The sequence below is a fragment of the Camelus dromedarius genome, chromosome 21 (genome assembly GCF_036321535.1).
Source record: "Camelus dromedarius isolate mCamDro1 chromosome 21, mCamDro1.pat, whole genome shotgun sequence".
NCBI lineage: Eukaryota > Metazoa > Chordata > Mammalia > Artiodactyla > Camelidae > Camelus > Camelus dromedarius.
This window is the reverse complement of record NC_087456.1, coordinates 9297890-9320955: the sequence shown is the minus strand read 5'-3', so window position 1 is coordinate 9320955 and position 23066 is coordinate 9297890. Positions and strand designations below refer to the sequence as shown.

General features: G+C 49.4%; 1 protein-coding gene across 3 annotated transcripts in view; it reads left to right on the top strand.

Annotated features, from left to right (window-relative positions):
- Positions 1-23066, top strand: part of PLXNA2 (plexin A2) — a 203130-nt gene that overhangs the window by 34979 nt on the left and 145085 nt on the right. Inside the window, exon 4 of one of the 3 annotated variants that reach the window (XM_064477146.1) lies at positions 7621-9205. The exons of the other annotated variants lie outside the window; for them this stretch is intronic. Coding sequence (XP_064333216.1) covers positions 7621-7836 — 216 coding nt within the window. The 3' untranslated portion in view covers positions 7837-9205. Of the gene's footprint in view, positions 1-7620; positions 9206-23066 lie in introns of those variants that run through there. 3 annotated transcript variants of the gene reach the window in all.

The following is a 23066-nucleotide window of genomic DNA, read 5'->3' as shown; positions in this document are numbered from 1 at the left end:
TATACATTAGAATCTTGTTGTTTATCTATTTTACATATAGTAGGTTGTGTCTGCTAATCCCAAACTCTTAATTTATCCCTCCTCTACTTCTCTTTCCCCTCTGGTAACCCTAAGTTTGTTTTCTATGTCTGTGAGTCTGTTTCTCTTTCATAGGTAAGTTCATTTATATCATTTTTGAAATTCCACGTATAAGTGATATCATATGATATCTGTCTTTTTCTTTCTGACTTACTTCACTTAGTATGATGATCTCTAGGTCCATCCATGTTGCTGCCAATGGCATTACATCATTCTTTTTTATGGCTGAGTAGTATTTCGTTGTATATATACATCACTTGAGAAGGCCCTTTTAGACCTTGGGGACCATATTGAGAAGATGCAAGGCCTGCGCAAGGAAGGCCTGGAGTGCACAGAGGGGCTTGGAGGATTCGGCCAAATGAAAGCCAAGAGGCAGAAGGCCACGAGGCTTCAAGCCCTAAGAGGATCAAGTGAGAAAGGGCCTCGGGGTTTTCAGCGTGAGCCAGTTGTGCGGTCCAGCAGTAGCAAAGTTAACTGGTCTTCACCACACTAACAGAAGAACCGTCTCCAGATCACGAGAAGTGGTGACTCCACTTTACACTGGAGGTAACATTGATAGAGGGCTTAAGCCAACCAAAGCATGAGATCGGCCGGGGCTGAAAGGCTGTGGGGTTTACGCTCTACGGAGAATATTTTTAAAAGGATGTTGACTCAAGAGAAGAAGAGTCAAGGAGAAGACCAAACATCTTTTTTTCAGATAATACAATTTGCTGAGCACTTACTACGTGCCAAATGTTATTCTAGGAGCTTTATATCTGTTGACTCATCTAACATTTATGTAAGTGGATGGGGTGGGCACTTGTATCACCTCCACTTTACTTATGAGGAAATAGAGGCCAGGAAGAGCGGAGATGTGTCCAAGGCCACACAGCAAGCAAGTGGCAGAGCCAGGATTGCACCTTGATCGTCAGGTTTCACAATCGGCATGCTTGGCCATTAAGCTGTGGAAGATAAATTAGACTTATTCGATGTGGCCCCAGAGGGCAGATGATGGCCAGCAGGTAGGAGTTCCAGGGTAATAGCTTTCGTCTTAACAGAAGGAAGAAGTTTCTTGCAGCCAAACTGTCCCATGATGGAAAGCGTTGACTCAGGAGGGAATGAGTTCCCAGTCAGTGGAAATATTTAAGCAGAGATGCAGTGGTCACAGGTCAGGAAGCCGTGGAGGGGCTCCTGCAAGGAGCACATGACCTTGGCAGCGATGCCGCCATTGTTTGTCTGACGCCTTTGGTGTGAGTGGCAGATATGGGAGGGCAGGCTGTGGCAGAGGAAAGGAGCAAGGCAGGGAGGCCAAGGAGCCCTGGGTGTGGGCTGGGAAGTCACGGCTGGGTTGGTGCTTGCCTTCTGAATGTAGCAGAAAGCCCCTCAGGGTCAACGAGGAGGTGCTTGGCTCGGACAGGACAAGGTATGGCCCAGACGAAGAGGGCAGGCAGGCCTAGGGCAAGAGGTAGGGGAGGGAAAAGCAGGGCATTCTGGGACTGGGCACTGTGGGCTGTGACCACATCCCTCCGGCCTAAAGCAGGCAGCGGGAGTCCAGGTAAGAGATGCCGGGAGCTAAAGCAGACGAGGGAGAGTCGTGGTGACAGGGATTGCAAACTCATTTAATACAGCTTCCCAGGTTGAAGGGAGGGGTCCAGGAGGCAGGTTGTGGAACATAGAAGGGAAGGGGCCGAGCTGAGATGGCCTCAGAAGACACCTGGATGGGGAGGCAGGACACTCCAGGGATCAGGGAAAAGTCCCTATGTTTCCTTGCCTCCATTTGCAGCTGCTAAAACCACTGCTTCAGCCCTGACTTCCCCTCCCTGCAGGCCTCCTCCATCCCCTCGGCCCTGGGGCCTCACAGCAACGGGAGGTGCTGGCTCTCTGCTTCTATCCCCACCTCCCCTAAAAACCTCACCTACTGCTCAGAGCCTGGCCACACACCCTTCATCCTGTCCCCTTGAGCATCCTGAGTGAGTAGCACCTTCATCAGACCCCCCACGGTTTTGCTCTGACAGCATCTGATGTGGGAGTAGCTGCTCACATGTCCACTTCTCTTGAGAGTCACAAGTCCTGGAGGACAGGGACCCTCTTTTCCATGCTATGTCACCCATCCCCACTGCCAGAGTCAACATCTCTTGCACATTAGGTGTTCATTAAATTCATCTCAAATGTATTGGGTACCTACTCCGGGCCAGACACCTATTTGCACACTGGATTGGAATAGAACCAGACACCAAGAGTGACTCCTAGTTTGCAAAGGAAGGAAGTCAGGACTCATTGGATAAGTCTGAGGAGGTGTGGGGGATGGGGGTGGTGCTAGGATGAGGAGTCTAGGGAACAAGATAACTGCTGTGACGGGGAAGAATTTGTTTTCCGGTTAAGCGCCTTTGAAAGAGGGTGGGGTGGTGCTCTCAGAAACGTCAACCTGGGGGAAGAAGGGACCCTCATTGACACTGTTGCCTGCAGAACCCCAGAAGATCACATCCGCCTCGCCTGCATCAGATGTAGCTTTGCCTCCAGCAGGGAGGCAGGTACCAAGGCCCAGGTAACCACTCTCCCGCCACACCAGCCCATCCTCTGTTTATAGCGCTCCCAGACATTTTTGCAAATCCACAGAGTCTTTGCCTTTTCAAAGTCTGGGGAGGCCCATGGCCAATTTGGGCATCACTTTCTTCCCCATTAGCTAACGGCAGTCACTGAAATGCCTGTGAAATTCCTGAGGAAAATTCTTTCTGCCTTTCCCTCTGGGACATACCAAGGCAAGGTCTCTGGTCCGCAGCCCACAGGAAACCCTGCCGTCCGCCCTGCTCCTATTCTTCTCTGTAAGCTCACACACGATTTACTCAGCCAAGCCAGGAAAACTGGAAGCTTCTCGCAGTAGCAGCTCAGGCGCTGGACAGCATCCGTCGGGAGCACCAGAGTGTTAACTCTCCCAGGCCCTGAGGTTATTAATAAGCTCAGTTACTTGATAACACTGATTACTTACCAGACACCTCTCCATGGTCCTTTCCATCCTCCACAAATACTTCAGCTAAGTATGGTGGTGGCCCCTGCATCTCCACTCCATTTTACCGACGTGGAAAACTGAGCCACAGAGATGTTAAATTAAATATCTTGCCCAAGGTTATATGGCCCCTCTGCTGGCAAAACTGGCATTGGCATTTGTACTTGCTCCCAAGACACACACAGAAGTCCCTAACCTGTTACTTGGCTCCCTCATGGGGTGGAGTTGTCCTGGCGGACAGAAAGCCAAGTTGGATGAAAGGCTGAGAAACATGCCTCTCTCTCTGTGCCAACCCCACCGAACAATGGCCACTCATTCCTCGGAGTGGAAATGATTCACTCGTCTCTCAGTGGGAACCCTGGATCGAGTAAACAGCCAGGGCTGTGGGTCTAATTCTAGGAGACTTAGCAGCTTTCCTGGGACGGTGACTGTCGATCCGATGCTCTGACTCCTGGAGGCATCTAGGCAGCACTGGGGGCTGGGGGAGTGGGGAGCAGACGCCCTGTCCCCCTGCCCCAGAGCCTGCGAGGAGGAGGTGGGGTGGTGGCTCGGAGCTCACCACCACATCCCTAGTAATGAGTTTGGCTCCCTGCCCAGGCTCCTGCCGCCAAACTCGCTGTTTGTTTTGTTGTTTTATAGGCCTCTTGGGTCCCAAGAACTGGTCTTCTGGAAGCTGGGAAAGACAGCATTTGGCTGGCACAGGGAAGGAGGCACATTTACAGAACCCCCCCACCCTCCCCCCCCAGCCACCACATCCCCCTGCTTGACCGTGACAGGTGTAGAGAGGGGGTGTAGGTTTCTACCAGAGCCCCAGCTGACCCCCAGGGAGGAGGCCTTGATCTCCCAGAGCCATTCTGAAGGGGAGAAACTAAAGATCCATTTATTTCTTTTGCACCGTTCGTGTGGCTACTTATGTGCTTCGATCTCAGACAGTCCTGTAAAAGCATCAGGCTGTGCGCTTGGCAGGCTGCTTCACAGGCCAGGAGCGAGCCCTTCGGAGCTCCAGGCTTTATCACAGGGCAGGTGAAGCGCAGGGGTCATGATTCAAGCTCACAGAATCCAGGTGACCCAGATAGGCCAGGCAGAATTTTCAAGAGGCCAAGGTGCTAATGTCGACAGAGCTCTCATCTTCAGGAAAACACAATCTGCATAGACCCATATCCTGTTGGGCCGTTGAGCCTTGCCTGCTTGTGGATACAGAGCATGGTCATATATCTCAGGCTTGGGCAGGATCTCCAGAGACCAGCTGGTCCTGTCCTCTGGCCTCCAGGTAGGAACTGATTTGCATAACAGAGCATATGAGGGAATGGATGCCATCCTGGCTCCACCCTATTAGCCGTGTGACCTCTGAGCTTCCATTTCCTCATGTGTAAAATGAGGACCGTTATAATGCCTGCCTCATGAGATTGTAATGAGGATTCAGTGAGATAATTCATTACTGATCCAAAGTTTTTGAATACCTACTACGCACCATTTGCTGGGTATACAGTAGGGGACAAAACTGTCAGAATTGCCCACTCTAATGAAGATTATATCTTAATGTGGGAAGACAGATAAGAAAATAAGAAAGCACAATATGCAGTGTGTTTAGGAGGTAATAAGTACTCGGGGGTGGGTGTAGCCCAGGGGCAGACCGCATGCTTAGCATGCACGAGGTCCTAGGTTCAATCCCCAGTACCTCCCTTAGAAAAAAAGAAACGAGAAGATAAAAAGTGCTCATCGAAAAAAATAGAACATAATGAAATAATTTATGTAAAGCAGGGTGCTGAGCTTGAGCTGATACGCATTTAAACATCACTACTTTGTTTACTTAATTTGTGAGCCTCAGTTTTTTTTTTTCTTCTGTCGAGGGGGTAGTAATAAACACTTTGCATAGTTGTAAGGACTAAGTGAATTCATGTATGAAAAGTACTTACTATGGTGCTTGGCAACAAAAGTGCTTTCTATTATTATTACCAACATCTTTGAGGCTTCCTCCAGAGCCCACTTCTTCTCTGGCTCCCCAAGGGAGTGGAGCTGTCGGATCAGCCTCCTTTTTAGCGACATGTTAGCAAGGTCAGAAGGAGGAAGAGAATCCTGCCCCCTGCCCCCAGCCCTGAGTCATGGGAAAAGTTACTTAGGAGACGAGACCAGCTGAGCCGAACTAATCTAATCCTGCTGGACCCTGGCATCCAGTTACATTAGTCATCAGTGGGAGCTTTCTGAGTCCCGTATCACCAAACAATATGTACTGACCCCTCCTCCGGGTGGGGCTGGGGGAAGTGGCCGTTCTACTCTTGCAGCTTCGCAGAATTAGCTAAAAACAGGGCCATTCTCTGCCCTTTGCATGCTCCCCAGCCGATCACCACGTCTTAGGGCTGTGGAGCTCTGCCTTCGATGAACTGTGTGGTCTTGAGCAGACCTCAGTCTCCTCCGCTGGTCCTCTAATGATGCTACCTTGCAAGATTGCTATGCATGTCAGACACGGGGGATGCAAAGTACAGAGCCAGGTGCATAGTAGGTGCTTAGTAAGTGGTAGTCATTGCTGTTATTACCACTAGAACCACAAGCGTGACTCTCACTAGTATTACTGCTCCCACTCCTACACCATTACCATGCTTTTCTTCCAAGGACCCGGATTAGCTTGGTCTCTATTAGCTCATTGATCCCATAACAGTTTAGGATAAACAGGAAGGACTGAGGTATTTCTCTGCTCTGTTGCAGATGGGGAAACAAAAATTCAGAGAGGTAATGGATTGTAATGGATTGCTCAGGGTCACAGGGTAAATCAAGGGAAGATTGGAAACCCGATCTGCAAGTATTTCGGGAGGAGATGGGAGCAGCGCACTCCTAGGTCACCTGTGTGGTCCAACAATGATGAAGCTAAAAACTTGCAGCCACTTGAACTTCTCTTTCCTTCCTGTTATCATGTGTCCTTCTGTCCGGGGAAGCAGGACATATATGGAGATGCAAGGTGATGAAGGTCACCCTGAGGTTCTGTACTTTGAGTCTCCTCCTGGGATTCTGTCCCTCTCCTGGCCTCAGATTCCAGAAAGATTTCAAGATGGGGCACAAGTTTAGGAGCCAAGGCCTCTGGGATTGTCCCAATCGGCCATCACTCTCCCATGCCACATTCTAGTTTTTGATTTCAAAGGCTCCTGCCAGCAGCTGGGTGTCTGCACCTAACCTGGAAGGGGCAGTGGCATCAGTAGGCTTTTCGTAGCAAATCAGGACTTCTCACACTTCACTGCTCAGGGCTGGCTGAAAGTTCAGCCAAGGAAGGAGGAAAGGCCATGGAGTTGGGACCCTGCGGAAGGGTCAGGGCCCCCAGGGGGAAGGTGGCCTCCATTACACAAGGTCAAGAAATTTCCCATGATTTTATAGCCAAAAGGACCTCAGACAACAGACTTCAGGCAGGTGAGACGTTTATTGTTCTATTTGTTGGTTAAGACAGATGAGGCCTAGAAAGGTTAAGTGATCTGCACAAAATCCCCCAGATTCTTAGCAACAGAGGCAAGACTAAAATCCAGGGTTTTAGATTTCAATTTTGAGGCCCTTTTTCTCTGTCTCAGACAGAAAAATGTTCCCTCTGCACAAAACCTCAGATTGACGGCTGCCTCTCCCTAGCATGTAAGCAGTCCCTAAGCAGAACCTAAAATTGGTCATAGGGTCCCTCTCCCCAGGGCAAGAGTCCAGCTGAGCCTCCTATCCCAGGCCTGACCATGCAGCCTTGCTCTGGGGTGACCAGCATCCCTGAACACTCACTATGCATGTCTTGAGGATCTTACTAGAGCCTGGCCAGCAAGGAGGCCAACGTAACTGCAGAATGCTTGCCTTGAGGTTAAGAAGTTCTGACAAAGCAGAACACTGAACTGGGAATTTCAAGTCTTACATGTTCGTCCTCTTCCTAGGCATGCTGCCTTTTTTTTTCCCCAGGGGGTAGATCTATTATAAATTAAGCACCTACTGTGTGTTAAGCCCTGAGGCTCTTACTTAAGCCTCACAATACCTCTCTAAGGTAAGGATTAACATTATGTCCATTCCTCCCAATCAAAAAATGGGCAGAAGACCTCAATGGATATTTCTCCAATGAAGACATACAGTTGGCCAATAGGCACGTGAAAAGATGCTCAAGATCGCTAGTTATTAGAGAAATGCAAATCAAAACTACAATGAGGTATCGCTTCACACCGGTCAGAATGGCCATTATTAAAAAGTCAGCAAATAATAAATGCTGGAGAGGGTGTGGAGAAAAGGGAACCCTCTTACAGTGTTGGTGGGAGTATAATTGGGTGCAGTCAATATGTAGAACTGTACGGAGATTCCTTAAAAAACTGCAATAGAGTTGCCATGTGATCCATCAGTCCCACTCCTGGGTACATTTTCCACGTGAGCAAACTGAAGCTCGACAAAGTTAGGTAACTTGCCAGAGTCTCTCTGCTACTAAGTGGGGAGCTGGGATTTAAATTCAGATCTCTCTGACTCCAGGCCTGGGTTTTGTGAACTGCTAGCTTTTAGCCCTTGATGGTCCCTGTCTGAGATCCTGTTTGTCCCTCTGTAACCCACCACCTGCCCTACAGAGAGCTGCCGGAAGATGTAGGAGAGAAGAGGGGAGATTAACTTTGCACTCGTTCCAGCGAAGATGCCCTGGAAAGCCGGGACATGCCAGCTGTCACCTCGGCACACACTGCCTTGTGTCACTCCCCTCAGGCCTCCTCCTCCCCTTCCCACCCATCTCAGCCCAGGCCACAATGGACGGGGTGGCAGCCTTTTGTGCCACACACAGTGCCAGCTGACTCTTCTTTCTCCAGGCATCATTGTTTGCCGTGAGCTTTCTGAAGGGGAGACAAAGGAGTGTTACTGACAAGGCCAAGAGCCGCTGTGTAAAGTGTGGGGCCTGAGCCCATCACCCGAGCATCCCTTGGAGCCCCCAGGCTCTCCTTCAGAGACGCTGTCTGGGATCTTTTGTGTGCCAGTCATACCCATTCAGAGCTGGCCGGGCAAAGGTTTCGGGGTGGGGGGAGGAGGACACTGAGCAATGGAGTCATTTTGATCTGGCAAAATTGGAAGAGACATTAATGCAATCGTTAACGGCAAACCACTGCTGGGGGGATGGGCCCGAATGCTTGTTCTCTGTTTATGGAACTTACGCAATTCCATCAATATTGATGCCTGATGCCTTTGATTCTGACACTAATCATTGCTAGGAATTAAATTTGCAGCCATATAATTAGGATTGCTATTAATAGGGCCCCGAGCTAAGCACTCCGATGTGGCATGTCTTTTTCTTGATAGAAAATGGCATCCTTGGAACTCTGCTAATGGGGCACACCTGGGATTTGCCAAGAACGATGTGAAAACTATACATTCTATATTTGTATTGGACCTTTACGGAAATACCAGCAAACAAAGGTGAGGCTGGAGGGGAGAGCCTTCCCTGCCCAGTGCTGTGGGTTGCAATTAGGTATCTCTCCCGCTCTGTAAATCCTTGAGGAAAGGATATTCCAGAGCCAGTGTTCGTTGTTCATGGTCAAACCTCAGATACTCACAGTTAGGAAGGTCTTCTTAAAGTCTAACCTAATTCTAGTCAGCTTGGGCTAAGAGACTAGATACTCTGGTGATTTCTTTCTCGGCCTTTAAGGTGGCTATGAGCCAATCAAGGGAAGAGGAATGTCTTGGTATGCCCTAAGCCTGGTTGAAAGGGGCTGAGCCCAACCCTTATTGATAGGCCCAGCTGGCCTCATTTCTAGGTAGATGATTGGGCAAGACCCCCTCTCACAGTGAATTCCAAGGGCTCCCATCCAGGGTGCTCCATGGGCCGCAGAGCACCAGATAACCTCACACGTAAAGGAGCCACTGCAGCACCTGGTGGGAAAGGCTGAGCTCTCTGTGATGAGATGCTTTTCCAGGTAAACTTGCAGCATATTTATGTACCAGGGAGCTCAGTCTTTTGTTATCATCAGGCCCCAGGTCAGCACTGGGGACTCCTGCTGCCCTCTTCACCCTCTGAGTAATTGTGTGTCCTCAAGCACAGAAGGGTCCTCTAACCTTTTTCCAGTAATACCACATGTGATGACACCCCCCCCCCCCCGTCACTGGGATTAAAAATAATATGGACCATTTGGCATTAGGGATACATTAGTCTCTGCTCTTTTGATCTTCAGACTGAAAATAAATTTTCCTTTGAATCATTATTTATTGATTTTTTTCCTTTCATATTTTTAAGTCATTGTGAGAAGATAGTGGTTTGAGTTCAAGTCCTGACCCTACTATTTATTAATTATGTGACTTTAGCTAAGTTACGTAACCTTTAAGAAACTCAAGAGTTGAGAGTTCTCATCTTTAAAACAGGAGTAATGATACCTACTTCATAAAGATTATAATAAGGTTGAAGAAGTATCTAAATTGCCTATCGCCAGGCTTCTACACCTAATTAGATTCCCCACTCTCCTTCCTCTTTCTCCACTCACATATCCCCAGATGCAGAGGGCAAGAGGTGATAGTTCTTGGTACCTGTGGCATTCAGAATAATGCCACTTTATTTCCCACCTATATGCAGGGACAGCACATGGAAAATTAATTCTTCCAAACAAATGATGAGCTGAAACATGAACTCCAAACACCTGCAATCTTTTTCTCACCATGCTTTAAAAGACTGAGCAGGGGCTCCTTGCCCCAGTGTAGGCACCGTATTTCTGCTGCTTCTCTTTATTCTCAAGTATTCCAGGGTCCCGGGTGGACTGAATGCCTCCTTCAGTTCAGGGCCGAGAACTCCAGCACTATTAGGTGCTGAGCACTTCAAGGGTATGAAGAATAAGGCGAGAGATCTCTAGCATCACCTGGAATGGAGGCTCCTTTTAGACAGGATTCTTATTCAGGTCTGCCTTCTGCCCCACACTTACACCATATATTTACCCATTCTGTGTACAGGCAGACTGCAGGGCAGATGTGTGAATAGATAGCAGGTGTCCAGTGCCCAATAGACAGAGAATGTAGGTATTTTTCATATAAAACCCTAGAAAACAATGTGCCTGGTTGAGTCTCCAACTACCTAAATTTTTCACTAATTTACAAACAAGTATTTTATTCTTTCTGCCTAAAGTTGCGAGAGGACGGAGCTTCATGTTGGGTTACTGTTGGGGTTGCTGTTGTTTTGGGTTCCCACTAAGGGGTGAACATAAATCTGTCCCTTTAATTTTGGAAATGAGCCTGATGTTGAACTAGCGACTCATATTTGCATTCACGCACACATCCAACCCAGTTACACTTACCCATTCTGTCCCCCTGTCACTTGCAAGATCTTGGATAATGCAGACAAAACCCCCTAAACTCACCCAATGAGGCAGTGTTAATGCACCCACAAATGTTCCCGCACCTCTAGCCTTTCCAAGGGTCTAGCTGCTCTGGAAGCCGTAAAGCACTGAGTAGCTTCAGTCTCAGACAGATTGGTGGTATCCCCAGAGGAATGGCCACAGTCAGAGAAATAAAGGAAAAAAATATGCCCCACCTCCCCCCACCATCAAATCAAAGAAATAAAAAATCCGTCTCCTTGGTGCCTCCCCAGTACTTATGTCTGAGCTCAGCAGACACCCCTGGGCCGCACTGGCCTGCGTATTAGCATTAGTCCATTACACTTTTTATGATGCGTGTTACCCCCCCTCCATACCCCCCTCCCACGCACCATTTCATGACTGTCCTTTTCATTTCTGGAAAGAGCTTCACAGAATGGCAGATGCCTGCATTTCCCCACTCTTTGGGGAGCCGTTTGTAGGCCGCCTGTCCCAGGCCATAAACAACGGGAGATAAACCACAGCCACCGGCAATAAATGCATCCAAGGCCAAGGAGGCATCCAAAGTAGGGGGGCGGGGGTAAACTTGGTGGCATCTGTACAAGCTCAGTGGCCAGCGGGTCTGGGGTAGATGCTACCCACAGAAGGAGATTCAAGGGGCTGGTGTGGAAGTGAACACCACCCTCCCAGATTTCCACAGAAGCTGTCACTCTCCCTCTTGTCATCTCCCCTGTGGAAGCCACTTGTCCCTGAACTGTGATCAGAACCAGTAAGGAGAGGATGGTTCCCTTTGGCATTGTTTTCTGCTGCCAGCTCTTGTTGCTACATAGATTACTATGTGCCACTCATTTCCCATGGATGCTTCTAGATCTTGGAGCAACTTCCTGCAAGTTTCTCTGCCTTCTCCTACCCTCTGTCCCTGAGACACCCATCCCAGCCTCTTCCTTCTCCCCTCTCCAATCGTCTTGCCTTCCCTTGTGCCCGAGACCAAGTCTCGTCCATCAACCACCACTCCTTCCGCCTCATTAGAACTTCAGTCAGAACGCTGGTGGTCCTGGCGGTGATATTGATTTATTTCAGCTTTGAGCTCCACCCACGTGTGAGTCACTTGTGCCGCTGCAGGAGACAGCACCTGGAGCCAGCTTTGCTCCATGAATGGCACCCCTGGGAGAAGAAAACCAAATTCGGAATGAATAATCGGTCTAGTGGAGATTTCAGATTCTTCCTGCACACACAAACAGCCACCGAACGCAAAGACTAGAGCAAAGATAGAGGGAGGTGGGTGGCGGGGAAGGGCAGCCAGCAAAGCCCTGAATAATTAGTGCATTGAAGAGTTTTTTTTCCCATCAACCCCATCTTAGTGGCTGGACACAGGCAGAGGCTGGAGGTGATGTTCCTTCTCTCCTCCCTCTTTGGTTTTGGACTCCACATTGAATGGAAACATGTAGATGAAAGTGATGTGCGTTTAAAACGTCTGTACACATCAGACTGCTGGAGATAGTAGCTATTATACTGCGTGTGTGTTTTTTTTGCAGTAAGCTGCTAAATTATTTATTGGGCACTGGGCTTTAATCTCATAAACCTGCCTGCGGGCCCCAGGCACCGGCAGCCTGAGCGCTGCATAAAACAGATACATCGTCCTGCTGCACGGAGCATTCCGGCAACTCTGGGCAGTGATTGTTCATTTTCACTCTGTCTCTTCCCCCAGATCAGCTCATTAACAGCAGGCAGAGCCAAAGAACCTTCTCATACTCCTCTACTGCGAACTTGGAAGTTGATTTGCATCTCATAGTAGGCGAGAGCCCCAACCTGAGCACCAGGAACCAGGGGAGCTGTGATGAGAGGCTGTTCCTAGCATCTCTTTCCATGGCTGAGGGAGGAGCCTGGGAAGAGGGAGCAGATGACTCCAGGACCGCTGGATGTCCCTAGGACTGTCCAGAGCTAAGGGCCCTAAGCTATAAGCACCCCCACCCCCCACCACCCCGGGACTTACACATAGGTGACCTTGGACAAATCATTTTATATCTTGGGCTTCAATTTGCCCCTTTTAAGTAAAAGTGATATCCATTATCCTCCTGTTTCCCAGTCAAAGAAGGCACCTCTTTTGGTATAAATCTCCTGGTCATTCTCTGAATGCCAAGATCATAAGCACTCCCTCAAACTCGTTTAGTGGTTTGATTGTATATCAAGAACTTTCATATACATATAGGGCCTATTTTGAGCTCATCTAGTCATTCTAACAACTCCATGAGCTGTGATCTTTTGGATGAGGAGACCAGCCCAGAGAGGTCAAGTGATCTGCCTGGCATCACCCAGCAATGACACTAATTGTGGAACCTGGATGCCCATCCTTTGTCCAGTCTAATCATACCTTAGATCTGGGAGCTCACTAGCATTAAGCTAGTGTGGAAACTGAGGCAACATTCATCTCTGATGCCCAGGCCCGCTAAGGCTGGCCATGCGGGAACAGCGTTAACACCAATGCCCTTGTCATAGGCCTTTGAGCACAAGAGGCTGTGCTTTCCCAATCCTGGGCCTCTCCTCTCCTTGAGCAAACAAAGCAATGCCAAGGCTTGTCTAGGTTTCATCATTCACTGTGCTGCAGCTGCCAGCATCTTGTAACTCTCCCTTGCAAAGTCAGAGGGGCAGGGAGACCCAGTGGGAGGATATGGCAGAAGTGCAGTGCACAGGATTTCTAACCAGTGTTCCAGGATTCAGGAGGTTCATGATCTACCTCAAAAAATGTCATGCAAACATTTGTATGTTTATCATTTTGTGTGTGTGTAGAGGGCCCATTGCTTTCCTCAGATTCTCAAAGCTGTCTATGACCCCAAAAGGTTGACTCTTGGTCTCATGGTTTTTTAGACAGTGTGCTTTTGAACTCTGGGGTGACCACCCCAATCCCCTAATTCTATCCTTCTTCAATCAAAGCATCTTGCGCTCATCTCTTTTATATATATCAGGGTTATGAGTATGATTTCTTTGTGGTTTAAAAAAAAGAGGTTCAAATGACAGATGATGAAATGTTGGGCCTGTCGGACCATTGCATGGTGTGTACCCCTTGTAACAGGCATGCATACACCTACCTCACCACCTACCATGCACACACACATGCACACATTATACATATACATACGTACACACCTGCACACATGCACGCATGGACGAGTACACAGGCACACACACACATACACACAAACTCCCACTCCCAAAACTGGTGCGAGTGGCAGCAGAACAAGGTGAGACAAAGAACTCAGGTCAGGGCCTCGAGGTGAGTGAGGGCGGAAGCATGGAGATTAGGCCGGGCCTATGGGAGGGGTGGATTGTGTAGGACCTTCTGCACAGGCAGGAGACAGGGGAAGGTCCCGGTCTTGGTTGTAAAACCAAATCAGACAGCACAGGCTAGGAAAAGAGGCCAAACAGGTGGCTCCGAGTGAATGTCCGGAGAACCAGACCAGGCCAGTGGCAGGAGTCTTGATGGCCGAGTTCATGGCTCTCACCCTGCCAAGAGGCCGGGGTGTGGGTGCACACGGGGAGGGTAAGAATTGTCCCTAGAACCTTGGTGTGTCTCCATGGCCATCTCACCTCGGGACTTGGCACGTGTCGTCTTCTCATAGAAACACTTCCTTTCCCTTGCCCACCTAACGCCTTGCCTCTTCAAGATGCTACAGCGTCACCTCCTCCAGGAAACCCCCCTCTGTGTGCTTCATAGCTCCCCACTACGTGGCTGTCAGAGCAGAGAGCACAGTGGTTAAGAAAAGTCCAGGCCCAAAAGCTAGGGTATCCTGGGCTCCCCTCCTGACTCTGCCACTTACTAAGTGACAGTAAGTGTCACTTCACCTCTCTGTGCCTGTTTCCTCGTCTGCAAACTAGATATAATGAGTTTCTGTCTCACAGGCTAGTTGTGAGGTCCGTGTAAATGAGCCAATACATGTAAAGCACATACGTCAATATCCAAAATAGGATGAGGGCTCAGTAAATGTCACCTGTTATCATTGTATGAATTCTTTGCCCTTGTTCTTTTCTCCACCCTTCCATATACTCAGCAATTTAGGGATGGGGCTGCGTTTTTCATCTCTGTGTCTATAGGACCAACTAATGTAGCAGACATTCGATAAATGGTTAAAAAGAAAGAGAGGAGAGGGGGGAAGTGGCGGGGGGAGGAAGAACTCCTAAGACAGGAGTCATCTCTGCTCCAATCATAAAGCATCTTCTTGATGGGGGTCCAAAGGGACTTGCAGGTATGTGCTGTGCCTCCAGGTAAGGTGGGACTTTGGGAGTTCCTACCAACATCTGTGGCCTCACAGAGGCAAAGGAGAAGGTTCTTAGGGGAGTGCACATGATTCAAGCAATCACACGTCATATACAGAAATTCAAGCCATCAATTACTGCAGGCAAATCCCTTTGGGACTGCCTTTTCCCAGAGGGAAAAATTCTTTCAGCTTCACTTAGCTCAAGTCACACTCAACTGTCAGTTGTCTGCTGGTGGCAGAGATGCCGGGAGGGCTGGGTGGTGCCCTTCCCAGTCCCCTCTTTCATTCTATCAACCTTCTGGAGTCCAGAACTTAGTAGACTGTGCTCCTCCTGCCACGGAGGGTTTGAAGATGCAGAACTACACCCATTTTTACTGAATGTGATCATTCATGCATTTACTCTCATTTATTCAAAAACCTGAATGTTGCTATCAGTGCCTACTATGTGCTTTCAAGTATATTACTTGTTGCCAAGATCACCATCAATTACACCAAGCCGATATCTCAACTGGGAAGATTCTGTGCACATTTGGCAAAGTCCGGAGACATTTTTGATTGTTACGTCTGGGGCAGGAGGTGCTACTGGCATCTAGTGCATAAAGGCCAGGGATGCTGCTGAACGTCCTGTAATGCACAGAACAGCACTCCCGCGACGAGGAATGGTCCTCCCCTAAATGTCATCATAATGCTGAGGCTGAGAAACTGACCAAAGCAGCGAACATTTATTGGACATCAAGTAAGTGCCAGCCACTGTGCTAAGCACTTTGCTTCATTTAATCCTCCTAACAGCCCTGCAACAAAGGGACTATAACTATTTATCTTTCCAGATGAGAAAACCAAGGCTCGGGAAGGGGAAATCATTTCCCCATTCATTCGTGTCATATGTATTTATTGGACAACTCAGCAGGTGGTGGATTTGAAGTGCAAAGCCAGGTCTACTGGCCCTAAAGTTCGTGCTTGTTCACTAAACCATGCTATCTCTCTGCACCAGGCCAAGAAAGAGAAAACAGGAAATAAGTGAGGGAGACGTGTAAGTTTGGGGAGGAAGGTGGGGTTGATAAACGCCACTGGGTGTGACAAAGATACTGCTTTCTCTTACCTGCCTCCTTCTGCCCCTCTCCCGCGCACATACTCACGTACTCACCGACACACACATAAGCAATTGAACAAAATCCTTGAGGTTTATTTTGATGTGGGAGGTGATTTTAGCTGGAGATTACACCCTCCTTCTCCTCTCCTGCAAATGTGTCTCATCTTACAAACACAGCCAACCCTCTGGCTGGGAGAAGGGCGGAAATATTTCTCCTGCTCCTGAAGTGTCTTGATAAAGATCTGCTCTCTGCCAGCCTCCAGCTTCTCCTTGTGCTGATTTAATGCATACTGTAGGAGGTATGGTATTTTATCTGTAGCTGCTGACGAGTGGGCTGTTTGGACAGGGGCAGCATGTGTAGTGGGAAGAACATGGGCTTTGGAATCAGACCATCTTGGTTCCAAGCCTATCTTTGCCACCTACTAGGTAGACGCTACTGGGAAAATCACTTAGCCTGACTGAGCTTTGGTTTCTTCATCTGCAAAATGATCATGATGATAGCTACCTTGAAGAGTGCTTTCAAAATTAAACGAGGTCAGGCATGTTCAGCTTTTAGCAGGGTGCTTGGCGAAGAGTGAGTACTCAGGAGATGCTCGCTGTACTTGCATCCTCCAACTCAGCCCCAGGTTGGCTTTTTCCAGGGACTCAAACAGAAGGAAGGTGTGGCCAGTGCACCCTCTTGGTGGGCCTCCTAACCTGCTGTGGGTCTTCTCTGAGGCTCATGTGCATAGGTCAGCCCAGGCCCCCAAATGGATCACAAGACCGCCATCTTGCCCTACATCTGCAGGGAGTCAGGTGACGTAGACCTCAGCTGCCACCACCTCCCCTGACACAGTCATGTGAGTGAGAGTCATCCAGTTTTCACATTTACCCCTCAACTCAGCAGAGGGCCAAAGAATGGAAGAGTGAGCAGTGGTGCCAGTTGACCCTTTTGAAAGATGTATCCTGAAATCGTGTCCGATCTCGATGCTAGGAGAACACTCCAGACGTCTCGTCCCAATGACTGTCCTCACCACCAGCCTTTTGCCCGTTTCCTCCAGCTCCTTCCAACAGAGGATTTACTAGAATGGACAGTGACGGAAGGGAACCCATTCATTGAGCATCTACCATGCACTAGACTTACTGCCACCCAAATGTAGCCCACCCTCCCCTCCTGGGCACACTACACCCAGCCCACCTGGGGCAGGAGGGCATGAGCGCTGCTCTGAGGACCCTCAGAAGAGGATCCCCCGATCTCTCTTCTGTCTCATCTTCGGGGACGTCCTGAACTGCAGAGTCAGGAAGATCCAATGATACGTGTTCCAATACGCAGTGTATTTTCTCCCTTCCCGTCTCACTTAGTTCTGACAGCAGCTCTAGAGGTGGACGGTCTTATCTCCATTTAGAAGATGGGATAAACAGAGGTCCCAATAGATTAGTCAGTTAGTGAGCCCTGGAGCCTTGACATACATCCTACTTTGGGGGTTCAAATGTCATAACCACCACGATGCCTCAGTTCCCCAGTTGTGTTCTTCCTGATATCCTACCAAAAGTGACCATTTAAAATATAATCTCAGAACACTGTAAGTCATGGGCCATGGGGGATGGAAAAGACACCACAACAAGAGTCCTTTCCTCAGGTACCGACAGTCTATTTGAAGGCATGAGATGTGTTTTCCTGTTTCTCGCTTCCCCTAAAGACAGGATGCTCTGGGCCCTCTCACAAGGTGCTGGCTGGGCATCCCAGGCAGGGAGCAGTGTGGAGCTGGGGGAAAGGAGCCCAGAAATTAAGTGGTCTGGGCTCCAGCGCTGGCTCTACAGCCCTTGACCTGGGGGAAGTCACTGTGTTCCCTTGTACTAAAATAGAGACACTGATAATTCTGGATCCTACTGTGAAGGACTAAGGGGGAGCTTTAGTGAGATCATATGTGTGAAAGCATTTGGAAAGCAAATGTTAGGGTCAGCGCTCCTTTCTCCCCACTCCCTCCCCCACCCCCACCCCCGCCACAAGCTTCTTATTAGCAGCCTCAGACACACTGAGATATTTCTGTTGCTAGTCATCACTGTAGCCTGACCATATGTCTGGTGACCAGGGCAGTTCCACTTACATTGTGCTTTAACTGCTGCCCCAGAGCCATGCCCTCCTCCCCATCGACTACATATGTTACATATGTGATGGGAGGTTAACTACCACCCCTCCCCATTTTAAAAAAAAAAAAAAAGAAGAAGAAGAAGAAAGAAAGAAAGAGCAGGGCCCTAGAGAGAGAAGCTGACATCTGCAGCTTATATCCCAGGAATATGTGACCTGGTAATGCCGTGCAGGTAGAGGGAAAAAAATGCCAGAATCTTTGAGCAGATCTTGGTCACTGTCGCAGCAGGAATGGGAGCAACAGTTCCAGGAGGGCCATGTACCCTAAGGACATGTTCCCATAGTGCTGGCTGTCCTGGTCTCTCCAAGGAGGAGTTTTGACTTGAGAGGGTTTCAGGTTTGCCTTCACGAGGTCAGCTGTAGGGAACTAAGCTTCAGAGGGCAAAGCAGGAAAGAATTTCAGATTTCGAGCGTTCACAAGGAGTGCATTTGTTACCAGAGCTCTGTCGCTGTTGCTCGGCTTGCTTCCAAATCCAGCCTCCCCCAGCCCGTCTGGCTCACCCCAGAACTGAGATCAGCCAGGGAACAGAAACATCTTCCTCTTGCTGGTCTGCGACACGCCCCTCCCAGTATGGAAGCCCTTACCTTTTCCAGATGTGGAATAATTGCAGGGCTAATCGCCCCTGGGGGTTGCTGGGCTCCCTCTCCAAGGGACTCCAGGTCCTTTTGTTTAATCCTCATGATAGTCACTAACAATAAAGGAAGAAGGTGGGAGATGGAGAGGAGAGGAGCTAAGATATTTGTCTAAAGACACGGTGAGCTGCTCATAACTCCAGCTCAAAATTCTTAGGTCTGCGAGACACTGAAATATGTCTCTTATCCCTCCCCCTGACTTCCTCCAGGAAGAATTTTGTACAAAATAACATTGCAATTCCCAGAGCAGTGCTCCATCGCTTAGCTACCTCTCCGCAGTTGTGGGGCCACCTACTCCTCCCCCCATCCCATTTTCTCCATCACTGCCTCCTGCCTCCCAGCCTACCTTCCTGAAAGACATTCTTGACACTGTCATTACACAGCTGCCAGCAACACCTGCTGGCATTCTCTGTTGCAAGGATAACAACCCAACTTTAAAAAGAAAGAATACTAAATAAGAAAGGCTCTGGGAGGTGTCATTGTAGGTTTGGAGCTTTTAGGTTTTTGGGGGTTTTTTTGTTTTTTTTTTTTGGCTTTTTTTCAAATTACCCTTTCTGCATTTCTCTATTGATTCTCCTATTCCTTGGCATTTTCTGCTCTCTACTTAAGAATTTCTTCTTCCAACCCCCACTTTGAAAATCAAGAAAAGAAAATGTGTTTCAGGATTAAATATGGTGTCAACATGTGGGTAGGGATCTTAATACCTCAAAGAAAAGTCACCAGGGCTGGCTGCCTCCACCCACCAAAGCCTTTAACAGCAGAGGGGATTAAAAAAAAAAAAAAAAGATGGAAAAACCAACTGCTCCCTCCTCCTGTCCTGGGTCTCCTTCCAGCAAATGCTGTTGCAAGGTGTTGAAGATAGGGCTCTCAGAACCCGTGCCTAATGATAACTCCCTCAGAAAGTCATTACCTGGGTGGCTTTTCCAACTCTGCGCTTCTGCCCTGGAGTTGCTCCTGTTTATCCAAGGAGCCATCACAGGGAGACCCGCCACATCTTTGCTTACTGCCCCAGCGGTTGTTAAGCCTTGGTAGATGATTACTCAGAGGGCCCCAGCATCCTGCTCCCAGGGGGCTCGCCCACTCAGAAGCCACCAGCACCCTGTTCTTAACCACATTGTCCCTAAGTTTACCACGAGATCCTGCTGGCTGGCTAATTTCTTTCTGCCACCAACTGTGGCTCAGACACAAAGCCTATTCTTATTTTTATTAAGATGATAGGTCAAAAGCAATGGATGTTTTTGTTTTCAGACAGAGGCCAACAAAGAGCAAAGTGGTAGCTTCGGGAAACTGAGTTGTCATTTGTGGTCACCAGGGTGTTGGGGACTGGTGAGGGCTGGGGCGGCTGAGTTACTGGAAACAGGGTTCCAGGGAGCTCTGCAAAGGTCAACTTGAAGCTGTATTTGTGGGAACCATCAAATTGATGACTTTGCTGGTTTTCTATCGTGTCATGGAAAAGGCTTCTAGGGAATTCTTGCCAAGTCTTTAGAAGAAAAGATATATATAGCTAAAGAGCTGTATTTATAGAGATGTGTGGATATATTTATGCCAGCCATGCCAATTAGCTCTGCAGGAAGGAGGGGGTGCCTCTGAAGGAGCTCTTCCGGGCCCTCAGTAAGGGAACACGAGCATCGTGGAAGGTACAGGGATCTTGAGGCTTAGTCCCCAGGGGCCTACCTCCTGGACAGAGACAGGCTCCCTGATGGAGGTGAAGCCTCTGAGCCCAGAGTTTTCCTTTGACCTATTCAGGCAGGTCCCTGCCCTCAAGAGGACATCTCGGAAGGAGGTCTGTAGGAGGTCTGTCTGAGTTCTGTGATCCCTGAGTAACCTAATTTTCAGAGCAGAGTGTTAGAGGCAAGCAGGCCACATGGGGAGGTGCAGGGGCTGCTGAGAAAGGAGGGACTGGAGGTCCGAGGGCTCGATGCCCCTGTGAAGGGAAGGAATGCCCCAAATTCACCTGCTTTCCACTTGTGGGAACAAAGCTTAATTGGACTGTTGGCCTTAAAGAGGCCCAGACTCTGATTTTAGGGGCATTGAGAGGATTGCCTGCTTAGTTGGGACCATCTGCTGGCCCCCTTGGAGACTGGAGAAACAGCTGAGGCTTACTGAGAAGGTGGACTAAAGATTCTTTCCAGAATCTCCCTGGAACTACATGACATATGTGTGGTATATGTATGATGTGTGTGGTGTGTGTGCATGTGTCTGCATGTATGTGTTTATGTGTGTGTGGTGTGTATATTTATTTGTGTATGTAAGCATGTGCATATATGGTATGTATGTGTGTGCCCATGCATGCATCGTGAGGTGTGTGTGTGTGTGTCTGTATGTATGTGTGCGCACACTCACATGTGCTCTCCTGGACTCTCCATCACAGGACCTCTCGTAGTGGGTACGCAGCCAGGGCTGGGAGTGAGTTGGGTGGGAGGGGTAGCAGGGCGTGCCCAGTATCTATCTCTGCATCTCTCATCCCATCTCTATCATGTCAACAACTTTCAAAACTGACTGGCGTGTAACCACTGCCTCATCCCCAGCCTGTGTCCCCCGTCCTCATCCCTGCCTATACCCGCCCCTTTACCCCGGAGGTGTGATGAGTAAGACAGGCTAATGACACTACACCCGCCCTATCTAGGATTGCTCTTGGTATACCTTCCTTGAAGTTTCTGAAGCAGTGGGTGGGGATGGGAGGCAAGATATTATTGCAAAACCCGTTTGGCTGTAGCTGCCACCTGAATTTGTCCTCTGCTGCAGACAGCTGCCACTCCTCCCCAGAAAAACTGAGCAGCCTACTGCCAGCAAAGAGGCTGGAGGCCTAAAGAAAGCGTACAGGTTGGCAAAATGAACATAATAGTTGTGACATTCGTACCCCTCTCTTTCCTCCTCCCCGTCTTACCCCACCCCACACCCATTTTCAAGGCCGGTCATTCCACATTCCTCAGGAGCAGGCACGCATGTGAACATCTGGAGAAATTAAGAAATGAAAGTTAGACTCAAGGAAGGAACTTTCTAGAATAGCACCAGCGCAAAATAACTTTCTGGGGTAATGGACAGTTTTATATCTCTGTTGTCCAGGACAGGAGCCACTAGCCACAAGCAGCTATTGAGAGACTGAAATGTGTCAGTGCACCTGAAAAACTGAACGTCTGGTTTTACTTAATTTTAGTGAACTTACATTTAAATAGCTACATGTGGTTGGTGGCTTTTCTGCCAGATGGAGCAGTTTCAGAAGATGGAATAGAAACAAGTGAGAAGTCTGGTACACTGTTAAAGCCTAAAAGAGAATCCTCCATCTCTCAGTCCCAACTGAAAAGGGGCAGTTTTGTAAGACACCGCAGTGCGGTTCCTGTCCGCTCTGCCCCACAGTGAGCCATGTTTTCAGCCTAAAGCACCAGATATGCGTCTTTCTATGATCTGCTCCCCAGACAAAAAAGGCTGGGTGGTGGGGTAAGCCGGGTGGGTCCAGCCCTCCCCCCAGAACCACCCTGGCCCCCCACTGCACCTGGCCCCGGCTTTGCATCCACAGAGTGGGACCCCTGGAGGCAGCCAAGGTGGGGGCACCACGCAGAGCGGAGCTGCAGCTGCAGACAGCTGCTCACCCTCCATCTCGGCCCCTTCATTTCTTTTCTGTCAGCAGCAGCTCACGGCCACTGATGGTCAGCAGAGACCGAGAGGCCCTGCAGACCTCTTTCCCGGCTCCCTCTGCTCCCCGTCCCCTGCTGAGGAAGGTTAAGAGGGGAGGAGGAAGAAAGAGACAGGAAGGCCGAGCGTGGGTGAAATGAAATGTTGGTGACATTCAAGAGAGTGACTTCATGGGGCTCCCACTGCCCTCCCTCCGGATTCAGGATGAACCCTGTCTGGTTTATAAGCCATCGGTGACTTCTCCCTTGTCTGAGTCGTCAGACCCCTCCTCCCTCCCATGCACACAGGAACACACGTGGCAGGTCCACCTGTGACCTTTGTTCTCCGGACCTCGCCCCTGGCGGGTGGGGGAGGAAGCCCCAGAAGGGCTCTCCCTCCCTATCCCAGACTAAAGAAATTCCAGTTCACTCCCTGCCTTCAGCCTTCCCACTTCCTCCGGGTGCACACCGGGCAGAGGGGCAAAGCCCGCTTTCCGGGCCAGGAGCTTGGCAGCCCTGGCTGGACTCCAGGTGGAAAAGCCCCACAGGAGGAAAGTGTCCCTTCTTCCAACCCCAGCCCCCTGGCCTCTGCCAGCGCCCCCAGCCCAGCCAGGGAGCTGCCCACCCTGTGAAGTCGTGTTTATTCACCGCCCAGCAGCAGATGCTCCACGGAGGGTAGTGGGCTCCTCCCAAGGAGGAGGTGTGGTACCCCAGGAGTCCAGGATGCAAACCCTCACCCCCTGCACAGCTCTGCTCAGCTGGAAGGCAGCCCTCCCAGCCCCTCTCCTTTCTCCTGCCTGCAGAGGACAGCAGAAGAACCCTCACTTTGCTACAAACCAGCAGAATGATGGCCGATACACCTCAGTCTCCCCATCTGCAAAACAGGGAGATGTTTGCAGGGGAAGACCCTTCTTGTGCTAACACTCCACAAATGTAGTTTCCAAAAATCTCCACTCCTGTGGGCCAAGCAAGGAGCTTTTAGTAGCTGTGAGAATTGCAGTCATTATCTGGTGGGGTTTTTT